Raw genomic sequence first — 13,679 nt, 5'->3', positions numbered from 1 at the left:
AATAAATCCTTCGAAAAAATTCAATTATTTTTATAAATAGTGTAATTCTTCCCAAGAATTCAATTAATTTTATAAATAGTAAAATTCTTTGCAGGAATTCAATTATTTTCAAAATATAATAATTTTACAAAATTGAATTCCTCGGATGAATTCAAATATTTTCATAAATTTCAATTATTTCCTAAAATTTAAAAAATTATTCGAAACAATTCAACTATTTTTATAAATACTAAAATTCTTTACAGAAATTAAATAATTTTTAATCCAATTTAAATAAAATTACACAAAAGAAATTAAATATTTTCAAAAATTTCCATAAAATTCAATTTCAACAAGAATTTAAAATTCTCTAAAAATAATTCAATTATTCTCAAAATATTTTTAAAAAATTCTATATAAAAATTAAATTACTTTCAATGCAATTCTTAAAAATATTCGTCAAAAAAATTGAAAGAATTCAATTATTTTCAAAAAATAATAAAATTCTTGTGATGAATTCATTAATGTTATAATAAAAATTAATTTTAATTTTAATTTTAATAAAATTCTTTAAAGAAATTCAATTATTTTCAAAATAACTTAAATTGAATTTCTCGAAAAAAATTTATTATTTTTAAATATTTCTGTAAAATCTTTCATAACAATTTAATTATTTCTCAAAATTTTAATAAATTCTTCGAAACATTTCAATTACTTTTATAAATAGTAAAATTCTCCGGAATAATTCAATTATTTTTATAAATATAGTAAAATCCTTTGCAGAAATTAAACTTTTTTCAAATCAATTTTAATTGAATTCCTCGAAAGAATTTATATTTTCAAATATTAACATAAAATTCATTTACTTTCTAAAATTTTAATAAATTCTTTGGAGCAATTCAATTATTTTCAATTCAATTTAAAAAAAATTCTTCATAAAATTCAATTGCTTTCAAAATTTTCAATTAAAATTATTAAAAAAAACTCCATTAGTTTAAAAAAATTCAAAGAAATTCTTCAAAAGAATTTTATTAGGATTTTTAAAAATTTTAATAAAATTCTTCGCGAGAATGGGAGCGTTCATAAATGATGTCACGCAATTTTTCGGGATTTTAGACCCACCCTCCCCCTGTCACGCAAATTCATATGTAAAAATACATTGTGTCACGTTTAGTAGAGACCCCCCCCCTTCCCCCAAAAACGTGACATTATTTGTGAACGCTCCCAATTCAGTTATTTTCCTAAATAATAAATTTTTTTGAAGGAATTCTATTATCAAATTTTTTGATAAAATTCTTTGCAACAATTCGATGATTTTCAATACATTAACTTTAAAATAATTCAATATTTTTTTTCTATTTTTTAAAATAATTTCTTTTTAAATATCTTAATTCTAGAACAACAGTCATAACATTATTACTTAGAAATTATTTAATGAATAATTTTATTTATAGAGTAGAACGGGGTGAAATAGTCATGGTGCAAAAAAGCCATTTGACTTTTATTTGAAAACTATTAAACCGATTTATCAGCTATTTAGAATATAAATACTATCAGTTAATACGCAACTTTTGATACTAGCTTGGATGTTGTACCTAAATTAATATAATTTTTATTGTAATTTTAATTTTTGAGTTGCTCTGCGTATAATATTTCGATGAACTTTTCGAACATATTACAACCTGTTTAAGTGAACGGGTAATAAAAGTAAATGTTTGTACATAAGGAGAAAACTACTCAAATAACGTATACAATGTTAATTTTTGGAAATTGAACTGAATTTAAAATTTATTTTAGCTTTTAGAAAAACTAGTCTTGGGGGTGAAAAAGCCAGGGACAAAAATCCATTGAATATTATGTGAAATTCATTTGTTTTCTACTTAAACTAACCTTCTAATTTTACAAAATTTTCGCGTGTTTACTTAATAAAATTAATTAAACACGACGAAAAAATAGTATAAAGTGCGTTAAAAAATAAACATCGAAAAAACGGTTGCAACAAAATATGGCATCTGTGGTGAAATTTAAGGAAGACTTATTAAAAAAAGGTACAAAAACTTGGCAGTGTAAATCGAAAACAGGTAAACTTAACATAATATTCAATTTTCCTTGATAAAAGCTCTTTAAATTTTATTAAAATATTTTAAAAATAAGATTATTTGTCATGTAAATAAAGGAAAACTATAAAAATACCAAAATTAATAACATATTTTGATAAAATCGCGAGGTGGCATTCTCCTCCCACCAGCTGGTACAAAAAGCCATTTGCAGAGGTTTCGTAAAACTCTTATAACTTAGTCCTTTCATGGGATAAAAAATATTTCCGTCAAGAATATTCAAGCTTAATAACTAAACTTTCAATGCCAATTAGAAATTTGAGAAAAAAATTTTAAATTCAGATTTTATAAATTAAAATGTAAAAATGTGGCTAAATCACCCCGTTCTACTCCACATTTCAAAATTAATTGAATTTTAAAATAGTTTTATTTACAATTTTCATAAATAGATGAACTTGACAAGATTTTAATTTCAAATTTTATAAAATTTCAATTTTTAATGAATTTTATTAGAAATTCTAAAGAATTTAAATTTTTGCAGAAATTTTCAAAATTTAAATAATTCTGAAATTAGTTAAATTTTTTAATATACTTATATATTTAATAGATTATTAAAAATAATAAATTTATCGAGGAATTTTAGTTAAAAACATGTTAAAAAATTGAATTTTGGAGAAGTTTCAAATCATTGCAGAAATTCAATTATTTTCAAAAGTAATAAAACTCTTTTTACAAAGTTCAATTATGTTTAAAATTTAAAAAAAATTATCGTTAAAATCACAATTATCATTATAAATGTAACAAAATTCTTCTACAAAATTCAATTATTTTTAAAAAATTTTCTCATTTCAATGATTTTCAATATCTATTACTATTTTAATAAATTTCCCCAAAGAATTCAATTATTCAAAAAATTTTTTAATAAAATTGTACGCAAACATTTAATTATTTTTATACATAATAATTTTTTTATGAATTCAATTATTTTTATAAATAATAAATTTGTTTCAGGAATTCAATTATTTTCATAAATAATAAAGCTCATCGCAGAATTTTAATTATTTTTAGTACAATTTTAATCGAATTCCTCGAAAAATGTAAATTTTATTCTTAACAATTTTATTACAATTCGTCAAAAGAATTCAATTATTTAAAAATTGGTTGATAAAATTATTTATTAATTAATTAAATTTTAAAAAACATTCAATTATTCAATAAATTTTTGAAAATCTTCATTCTTATGGAAAAATAATAATAATAATAATAATAATAATAAAATATTTATTTGAAAAAGAAGTTATTGATGTTTTTGAATAATTTTAAAAAAGTTTGAAAATGTCATTTTTTTTAGATCGCGATCGGTCAATGAGTTAGGATCGTGGCCGCCGATAGATGTCGTTTTTATGATTATAAACACTTTAAAGTGTTCGGTTATTTTTCTATTTTGTTTCTAGGATGTCTCCTGATGATTTTGGGCCTAAAATGAAGAAAATCGGTTGGGTCGTTTTTGAAAAACCTTTATTTTTGTTTTTTTTAAAAGGTTAATCAACATATTTTTGCGAAAATATGTTCAAATAAGTGCCATGTCTTCAGTCATTTAGAAAAGTGTCTGAAAACAGGTCCTTAGTGTTGAAAATCTTGCACTGACTTTAACCGATCAAACTTGATGAAAAGCTGTGAAATTGAATAAAAATTATAATTTTTTTTCAATAATAAATGATTTTAGTGTAATATATAACCACAAATTTAATAAATGTTTCTTATTGACAAAAAATTGAAATTTTTATTAAAATGCAAAATTATGACATTGGACTAACTTTTATTTTGATAATAATTTTATGAAACTTTATCACATAGTTTTATTGACAGATAAAAATTTTAATTTAAGAAAACAATCAAGAAAAAAATCATGTTGCCAAGGTAACAGTAGATTTATTAATTACATATTAATAATTACATGTTTGATTAAAATCACACATAGAAAGCAAAAAAATTAATTTACTTAGTTAAGATTATCTAACTCTCTTATATATTAAATCCCAAATGCCGCATACACGCCTTGTGAGCTTCTATAAGATGACCACACTCAGCTTCACCTTTTTCGATAATACTGAAAATCAAATACACATTTACATTATTCACTTTTAGCATTTTTAAATAAGTAATTGTTAAGAATTATTATAGATAACAAATTATAATTGTTGAATTTCTATTAGTGGTAAAAAAATATCAAATTACACAAAATTTTCTATCTGATTTTTAAAAGCTTGTTGATATTATATTATAATTAGTAACTGGCTTTCATACCAATCATCGCAGAGTTTTAATGCCTACCCTTTACATTGCTAAAAACTTGTTTAAAGTTTATTAAATTTATAAATGATTAAATACAAATATTTCAATGTTATTGTTTCCAAAATGTACTTATATGTATTTATATCTGTTACTTAATGGGTAATTTTCAAAAAAGTCAAAATTTTAAAAGTTTATAACTTAAAATTTTTTATCAAATTCAATAAATAAATTTTATGCATTGTACAGAACTTTGTCTTTATAATACTTAAAATTTCCAAAACTCATAAATGCTTAAAATAAAATATTTCAATAATATTGTTTAAACCATGTTACAATATTATGAAAAATACCAAAAACCTCTAAAAGAATTCAAAATATTCATAATTTTTTATAAAAATAATAAATATTAATAATTTTTAAAAATAAATATTTAAATATTATCACTTCTACGTCAATAAAAATTTTTTAAGTAAAAAATGTTATATAAAACAAATTACCTTGTAAATTAAATAATGTATTGCAATATTAATCAATATTGTAACTTTCTATCAACACTTAAAGCTTTAAGAGTTTAAAATTTGGATTGAGAAAATTTTGATTCGACTAAAATTTTATTAGATTGTAACTACTTTTTAAATTTGAATTAATAAAAATGACAATTTATTAGTAAAATTTACAAATTCAACAGCAGAAAGTCAGTCACTAATTCAACTTAGTAAATATTTTTACGAATTCTTATTTAGAGAGTAAATTTGGATTCATAAATTTAATTTAGTAACAAAATTTTTATATATTATTGCATCAAGGTGAATTGGTGATTCCTGAATTTATGATTATTTTGAAGAAAATAAATAACTATTTCTTTATTTGAACTATCAGTGGGTTTAAAGTAATGTAAAATCTTAAAAAGAAGGAAAAAAAAATTATCTTTTAGGAAATGTCACACGTGCTCCTAAAAAAGAAAAGAGCTTAGAAATGTTTCTCTATTCATAGAAAATGTTGAGTTGATTCTTATAATGATAATAGTTCTTAATTAAGGTAAATATTATGTTCATTAGTTGTAAAAGGATTTACTGATAAATTATTTTTGAGTTTTTTAAATGTACATTTTTCTAAATATTGACATAACCTTTAAAACATTGAAAAGGTAAATGACACAAATGTTTGACTATTATTTTTAAACAATTATTATTTGCTGCTGCTGAGAAATCAAAAAGCAATCATCAGATAAAAATTATAATAAAATGTTTAGAGTAAAAATTACCATGTATCTCGAATCCTCTTTGTTTCTGGACAAGCACAACAAGGCTTTAATTTCTTGTCTTTGTCTGTGTTTGTTGATTCTACTTTTGTTGGTGAACCTCCCATATTTTATTCGAATTAACAAAATTGTTTTCTATGTATGATAATTATTGTTTTTCCTTAAAGTAATTAAACGTAAACTGTTTCTTGTGACTCCTGAATTCTCGGATATTCAAATATAATCATGTATATTTCTGTTGCTAAAGGTGCGCTTGCATACAGCGACGATTACTATTGTTAAGGCCAAGGCACAGTAACAATCATAAAACATATGTTTTATTAAGGCCTAAGCACAGCTGCTTCGCGAACAAAATGCATGGGTTAGAAAATGACAGTGATATATTTGTGTCCTTTTCTAATTACGTTTACGTTACGTTCAAGGTGCTATTGTTGACACAGCTTAAGCTTTGTGAGAGACAGACTGTATATCTGTCTCTCTTACTCCAATGTAAATTTCCCGTTCTGGAAATTTTTACCGAATGTGTAAACGTACCCTTAATTTTTAGCATTGGTTGCCATAGAAACCACCACAAGGCATTTGCGAAATAAGGCCTAAGCAGAATAAAACGGGAAGCGAACGCAAGCATGAGATAGAAAAAGACAGAAGTAGGTTTGTCCTTTTCTATCGCATGCTTACGTTCACGTTACTTTTTTATTCTGCGTTGGGCTGGCTATATGCTCTAGGATTTGTAGAAAGGCCTTTATAGAGAGAACATCAAAGAAGGAATAGAGTTTCTAATCTTGTGTAAGCATATACACACTATTCCAGGAAGTATACCGGTGAAAGTATACATTGTATCAAATATTTGGAATTTATTTGTTGTTTTAATGTTTAATTTTTTTTTATGTGTATAAAATGGAGTGTATAGTTGCAAGTGTTGATCATATGCGATTTGATATTGAAATAGCATTAGACGAACAATATGGAGCTCTTCCTCTACCATTCACAGGAATGGATAGTAAGTATTCTCTCTTTAATCAAAAAAATTTAAGGTTATGCTCATTTTTATATTTTGCTATTCATTTTTTGTAATTTCAAAAAGAACTTGTAATTTAAAGTAAATATTTTCTAAAATTAACAAAAAAAACTAGTCTAATTTTTTTTTTATATAAAATTACTAATTAGGAATTTATTTTCTACAGAATCGTTCATATAATCAACATGAATTTGTTTCTTTATGTCTAAAATAATAAATTGAATGATGAGAATATCGATTAATATTGCATTGATCGCAACAATGTTTACCAACATATTTCTTAACATTTCTCAAGAACTGGCAAGATGTAAATAGATTATCCTTGAATTTTCTTTTTTATCTTAAATACTTTTTCAAAAACCATGGAAAGTTTTCATAAAAAAAGGAAACTTTGATTTTAAACAAATAGTAAATTTAAATGTTCATTACATGAACATTTTGCTTCCTCTTTACAATCAGTAAAAAATTTTGCTTCCTCGTGGAGGAAGCATTAACGTTAGAAGAACTATTCATTAATTAATTTATTAATTCTTGATGCCAGGAATAAGATTTTATTTTATGGGTGACTCTCAGAAATATCACAATCTGCAAGTGGTTCTTAAAATTTGACGAAACTTGGGAAAATTATAGTTTAATATAAGAGTTAACTATATGTAAAAGGAATTTTCAAAATATCTAAAATTGTAAGACTTTAACTAATTGAATTTTACATTGAATTTATTTCATTCTTTTAAAACTCGGTCAATTTTTGACCGATTTTGAATATTTATATGAATCTATTCATATCTCTATGTAGCAAACGCTTTAAATTCAATCACCAACAAAAAGAGTGACAGTTTTCAAAAGATTATATGAATAACGCCTCAGCAGTCATTGGTCGACCAGAACAACGGAAAGCAGAATTATTTTTCTATAGGAATTAAGATTCTCAAATACAAACCTTCTGAAATTCAATAACTTATGAGAATATTATTATAAAACACGAAGAAACCGACCACTCCGAGTCGAAGATGTTTTATGTGTTTTATGATAAATTTAAGATGACAGATCATTATTTTATATCATAAGAATATTGTAACTATAAATTCAAATTTTCAAACATTTTAATTTTGAACCCTTTTCAAAATTCAATTATTTTTAAAAATTCACGCTATAATGCTCTTAATATTCAAATTATAATTTAAAATTTTCAGTAAAATTCATTATTTAATCAATTTTTATTAGAAAATTTTTTGAAAATTCAATTATTTAAATACAAAATTAAATAATTGATTAAATAATTAAATATTTCTTAAAATTAAATTTGTCTGAATAATTTATCAAAATTTTTAAAAATAATTGAATTCTTTCGGCGAATTTAAAAAACAAATTTTAAGAATAAATGCAATTTTCCATCATTTTATTTAAAATTATATAAAAAATATTTGAAAGTCTGCAATAAGCTTTTGTTATTTATAAAAATAATTAAATTCTTGCAACGAATTGTATTAAAAATTTTTTTTAAAGAATTGAATTCCTGTGAAAATGATTATTTTTGAAAAGAATTTTATTAAAATTTCTTAAATAATTGAATTACTTCGAAGAATTTTATATTTTACGAAAATAATTTAATTGTTTCGACGATTTTTGCAAACAATTTTAAAAGTAATTGATTTCTTGCGAAGAATTTTATTCAAATTTATTTAAACAATTGAATTCGCATAAAAAATGGATTATTTGTGAAAATAATGGAATAATTGAATTTTTAAGAAGAATTGTATTAAAAATTTTATTAACTAAATCTTGTAAATAATTTTGTTTACATTTTTTTAAATAATATAATTTTTAAAAGAATTTGATTAAAATTTTTCAAAATAATTGAATTTCTTAGAACTATTTTTTTTTTATTTCTCTGAATATATTTGAATTTTTTCGAGAAATTTCATTAAATAATTAAAAATAATTGAATTGGTTCGAAGAAATTTATAAAAAATTGGTAATTGAAATTCCTGTGAAATTTTTTTAAAAATTTTGTTTGAATAATTGAATTCTTTTGGAAAATGTTATTAAAATAGTAGATATTAAAAAGAATTGAAATAATTTCTAAGTAATAATTTTATGATAGTTCTTGAAGAATTAAGTTATTTAAAAATAAATTATTGTTAGAAATAGAAAAAATTGAAGGTTTTGTATTAGAATTCTTGACAATTTCATAGTTTTACGAGGCAAACAAAAAAAGCAGCAAAATTCAGAATTCTTCTAAACTTTAATTAGAAAAAATATAAATTTCCTGAAATAATTTTTTTAAGCATAAAATTATTGTATAATTACGTCTGATTTCAATGACGCAAAAAGTGTTTAAAACATATATTTATAGAGTTTATTGAACCCAACTGAAAAAGATCTATAGAATTTCACTGAGGTGCATGATTATTCCCCAAGTGTTCCCCAAAATTTGATGAAAAACTGGAAAACCGAAACCCGAAAAATTGGAATCCAGAAAGAAAAGAACCCTTCACACCCTGCATTTATGACATAAGTAATATTGTAAATTTCTCTATTTCAGAATCCATTGCAGCAGTATGTCAGTTTTATCCACGGGGAACTTGTAATAAAGGTGCATCTTGTCCCTTTAGACATGTTCGGGGAGACAGGACAATAGTATGTAAACATTGGTTGCGTGGACTTTGTAAAAAAGGAGATCAATGCGAATTTTTGCATGAATATGATATGACAAAAATGCCGGAATGCTATTTCTACTCACGGTTTAGTAAGTATTTTTAAATGTTCATTTTTCAATACACACTTTATTTAAATAAAACAAAAAAAAAACAAATTCGGTGAACAAAAAAAGAAAAGACTAATATTAAACAAAATTGAAATAAATATTTAAACTAAAAAAGAACAATTACCTTTCCGTGTCCTTGGCCGGCACGTGAAAGCCTAGTCGCTGTTGAACCCGTGATCGACGAATTGCGAAAGTCAATTATTAAATTAATTTTTCGCACTCTTCATCAACCCCGCGATGGAATATTTTTAATATAATTTTATTATGTTTCATATTATCTTAAATAATTAAACCTTATTTTCAGATGCATGTCACAATAAGGAATGTCCGTTTTTACATATTGATCCGGAAACAAAAGTTCGAGATTGTCCATGGTACGATAGAGGATTTTGTAGACATGGGCCACTATGTAGGCATCGGCATGTGAGAAGAGTTCTTTGTATGGCTTATTTAGCCGGTTTTTGTTCTGATGGAGGAACTTGTAAATTCATGCAGTAAGTACTTCATTGCTTTAATTGAGTTTATTTCTATAGTTTTTATTTTCGATTCTCAACAAATTTTTTATACGAATTCGTAAAATATTGCCTCAATCCAAAAAGACATTAAACATTGTCTTTCTCAAGGGTTTTTAGATTCTTTCATTCTTTGTTAGTTTTTTAACACTGAAAATGGCGAAAGATTTTAAAAAGTTGATCAGTTTTTTATGTAAACTAATGTATGAGGGTTTCAGGCTTCGCACTCATCTACTAAAACCTACTATTTACTACTTTTTTTACGTTATACTACTAAATGGGTACTTTTTTTTAGATTTCAGCCACTAAAAGCTACTATTTTTGTTTTTCTTGAGAATTTCCACTACATACTTTAAATTCGCAAATACTGGAAATCAAAAAACTATTCTCAAAAATTATAATCAAATTCTTTAAAACGATTCAATTATTTTCAAAAAATTTTCGAAATTCACTTATTTTCAATATCTAGTATTTTCATGAAATTTCGTAAAAGAATTCAATTACTTTAAAAAAATTGATAAAATTTATCCAAAATTCAATTATTTTCATGAATAATAAAATTTCTACAGGAATTCAATTAATTTAGAATAGCATTTTCAAACAAATTTCGAAAAAATTAAATATTTAACAAAATTTTTATACAATTCCTCACAATAATTCAGTTACTTTCACTAATAATAACATTTTTCATGGAAATTCAATTGTTTAAAAAACTTTATTATAAAATTTTAAGCAAGAATTCAATTACATATTTTCATAATAAGTCTTATCGAAGAATTTCAATTATTGTCAATAAAAAAAAATATACAACTTGGCAGCGGTTTATAACCATGTTTATAAGATTCAATTATTTTCAAAAATAACAAAATTTTTTACAGAAATTCATTTCTTTTTAAACATTTTAATAAAAATTTTCGCAATAATTCAATTATTTTCAAAGATTTTAATAAAATTGTTCGAAAGAAATCAATTATTTAAAAAGTTTTATAAAATTCTTGTCAAGAATTAAGCTATTTTTATAAATATTTAAATTCTTTCATGAATAATAAAATTCGTTGCAGGAATTCAATTTATTAGTAGGATAAGAAGGAAGTAAATATTTTTGATGAAAATTAGGAAAAAGTCAGGAAAATAAAATATAGAATGGACTTTTTGTCAGTTTTGTGAAGTTTCTAAAACGAGTTTTTTGGTCGTTTTTTCGATAGTTACTTTTTACTACTTTTTTTAGTTTGAAAGCTACTTATTGCTACTTTTTTAAAATTAATTATCGAATGCGAAGTCTGAGATTTTTTAAATCATTCATTATTAAATCGATATCAGATTCGTAATAAGAGATCCTGAAAATCCTTTGAATCTGTTTACGTTTATATTATATATATATATATATTAACTGTCGTACCTGTTTGCGACAGATTTTAATAAACTGTTGTCTTCACATTGCTTAAAACTTCTTTAAAATTTATGAAATTAATAAATGCTTAAAAACAAATATTTGAATGATATTATTTCTAATATGTCCTCTTAAAAGTAAACAATCGTGCGACTTAAAAAAATTTGTTAATCTCTTAAGGATTGGTTATTTAATTACATTAATTAAAAATATATAAATTTTTATGACATTACAAAGGCGCTGGATTCAATTTCAATGAGATTTTTATAATGAAAAAATTGTCAAGTTCTAAGCAATGTAGAGACAAAGGTTTGATATTTAAATTTCGACTTTTATGTATGTGGTAATAAATATCCTTTTTTTAGCCCTCGCTTTGAATTACCCGCAATACAAGATATGCAGCCTAAAGAAGGCAAAAAGGTAATGATAACATGCCACTTTTGCGGTGAAACTGGCCACAAGGCGATATATTGCAATAAGATGCCACCGGATATGCGCGAGTCCCAAGTGAGGCAAGACATGGATGGTGGGCTTTATCCTCAGCACCATGGACCTATGCATGGTAACATGCCACCATCCAGGGGTCCGCAAAAGCCCCTCGAGGAAGTCACTTGTTACAAATGCGGTACCAAAGGACATTACGCGAACAAATGTCCAAAGGGTCACCTAGCTTTTCTGAGTCACGCTGGAACTGCAAACTCTGGAAATAATGCTGGATCAGGAGAAAGGAGATAGAATTGTAAATAGCTGTATGAAATTGTAATTTAAGCATTAATTTATAAATGTTGTCATACAATAACCCCAAAATTAATTTTACAATTATATCAAGGTTTTACTAGGTTTTACTAGAAAAATGATAATTTATAAAATAAACATCAAATTTACTTTTTCTCATAGTTTTTCCTCTATTAATTTTAATACAAGTTTCTATATTATAAAAATCACTTTGAGAGGCAGGAAACTTATTATTAGTTTTACTTGTTCTCCTGTAATTAGTTTTTTATATGTATAATTTGAATTAAGAATATGTTTACCATTTAAGTAGAAATGTATAGATTTAAAATATTAAATAGGTTTAAATTTTAATTTTTTCCAAAATTCATGTTATTAAAAGAAAAATTTATTTACTTTCAAAAGGGTTTATCAGTTTATCGTCGTTAAAACATTTTGGTTTTTTTATTTTTCAAAATATCTTATTTCTTAAGAAAAGTGAAAAGAATATTAGATTAGGCAAAATTTGGATGTTTTTATAAGGTGAAGTCCATGTTAACTCTTTAAAGCTGTTTCAGTGACTTAATGGGATTAGGTTAAAATGCTCTGTATACACTCCTTAGGTGATGAAAAAACCTACCACCAAATATTTTTTAATAATAAAAAATTTCAAAGATTTTGACTGAATTTTTTGTACTATTTTTTCAGGGTTGCTACTGTTACGTCAAAACTGAACTTATGTTCCTCAATGAGGATAAGTCAATGAGTCTACTAAATTTTGTGAGAGAATATTTCATTTAAAAACCAACCAAGAAAGAAAAAGTTGACTATTATACAATAAGTATATTTTAAAATTGAAAATCTTTTAAATAATGACGATTAGTATTAATCGTTGGCTCCGACATGTTAATATTTTTTACTTTTCTATGTGGCATTCGTTTGTCCAACTATTATTTTTTTTGTTAGCTAAAAATGATAATGTTCAGCACTTAAAATATCAAGAAAATTGGTATGGGTTAAATGAGAAGGCAAATGACAAAAAATTGAGTATTAAAGCGAAAAAAAATAAAGTTTCAAATAATAAAAGAAAAATAGAAACTATTGTTGAAGATGTAAGTCAGGATAATGCTGAAGAAAACGGTTTCAAAAAAGTATGTCCAGACTTACTTTTAAGCAAAGACCTTTCTCACAAAAATGAAGATTCTGAAGCCTATTGGCTTTGAATTTGTTTAATAAATCGAAACTTATAACTATTAACAAGAAATTTGAAAAAACCACACCTCTGTCTGAGAAAAATAATAACCGTTCTAGAGGAAAATATTTAAAACCCTGTCCAAATATTGAAATCATTTACAAACGACAACTACGAAAAAGAAAGGTCGAAATAATTCAAAATGAAGGTAAATGTAATCCGGTCAATATTAACGAAAGCCAAATATATGTAAAAAAAATACATGTGCCTTTTTGACGCAATCAATGCACTTTGAAAATAAACATAATTATTAATTATAGATTGTTATGGAAGTGCATTGGTACTATTACAGAACTTGATAAGCGACACACCGAGCAAAAATGCACCAATTGTGAAGAAACATCAAGAAAGCTGCAAATATTGTCTATGGATAAAACAAAAATAAATAAAAATTCTGATTTTGAATCGCATTTAAAAATCTGTTTAGAAATGACACA

At 24.1% G+C, this 13,679-nt stretch overlaps 2 protein-coding genes across 2 annotated transcripts; one reads left to right on the top strand and one right to left on the bottom strand.

Moving 5' to 3' along the window:
- Positions 1–3,948: 3,948 nt before the first annotated feature.
- On the bottom strand, positions 3,949–5,869 carry LOC122508846 (cytochrome c oxidase copper chaperone). Its single transcript, XM_043622425.1, has 2 exons — positions 5,596–5,869; positions 3,949–4,146 (listed from the first exon to the last, which is right to left on the bottom strand). The coding sequence occupies exons 1-2, from the start codon at positions 5,697–5,699 to the stop codon at positions 4,062–4,064; spliced, it is 189 nt and encodes a 62-aa protein (XP_043478360.1). The 5' UTR covers positions 5,700–5,869; the 3' UTR covers positions 3,949–4,061.
- A 512-nt stretch (positions 5,870–6,381) lies between these two features.
- LOC122508865 (cleavage and polyadenylation specificity factor subunit 4) lies at positions 6,382–12,677 on the top strand. The gene is made up of 4 exons (XM_043622463.1): positions 6,382–6,592; positions 9,156–9,359; positions 9,682–9,871; positions 11,645–12,677. Exons 1-4 carry the CDS (start codon positions 6,490–6,492, stop codon positions 12,012–12,014), a joined length of 867 nt encoding a protein of 288 aa, XP_043478398.1. The 5' UTR covers positions 6,382–6,489; the 3' UTR covers positions 12,015–12,677.
- Positions 12,678–13,679: the final 1,002 nt, after the last annotated feature.

The sequence above is a fragment of the Leptopilina heterotoma genome, unplaced genomic scaffold (assembly GCF_015476425.1).
Source record: "Leptopilina heterotoma isolate Lh14 unplaced genomic scaffold, ASM1547642v1 Lhet_58, whole genome shotgun sequence".
Taxonomy (NCBI): Eukaryota; Metazoa; Arthropoda; class Insecta; order Hymenoptera; family Figitidae; genus Leptopilina; species Leptopilina heterotoma.
This window is presented reverse-complemented; position numbering and strand designations above follow the sequence as displayed.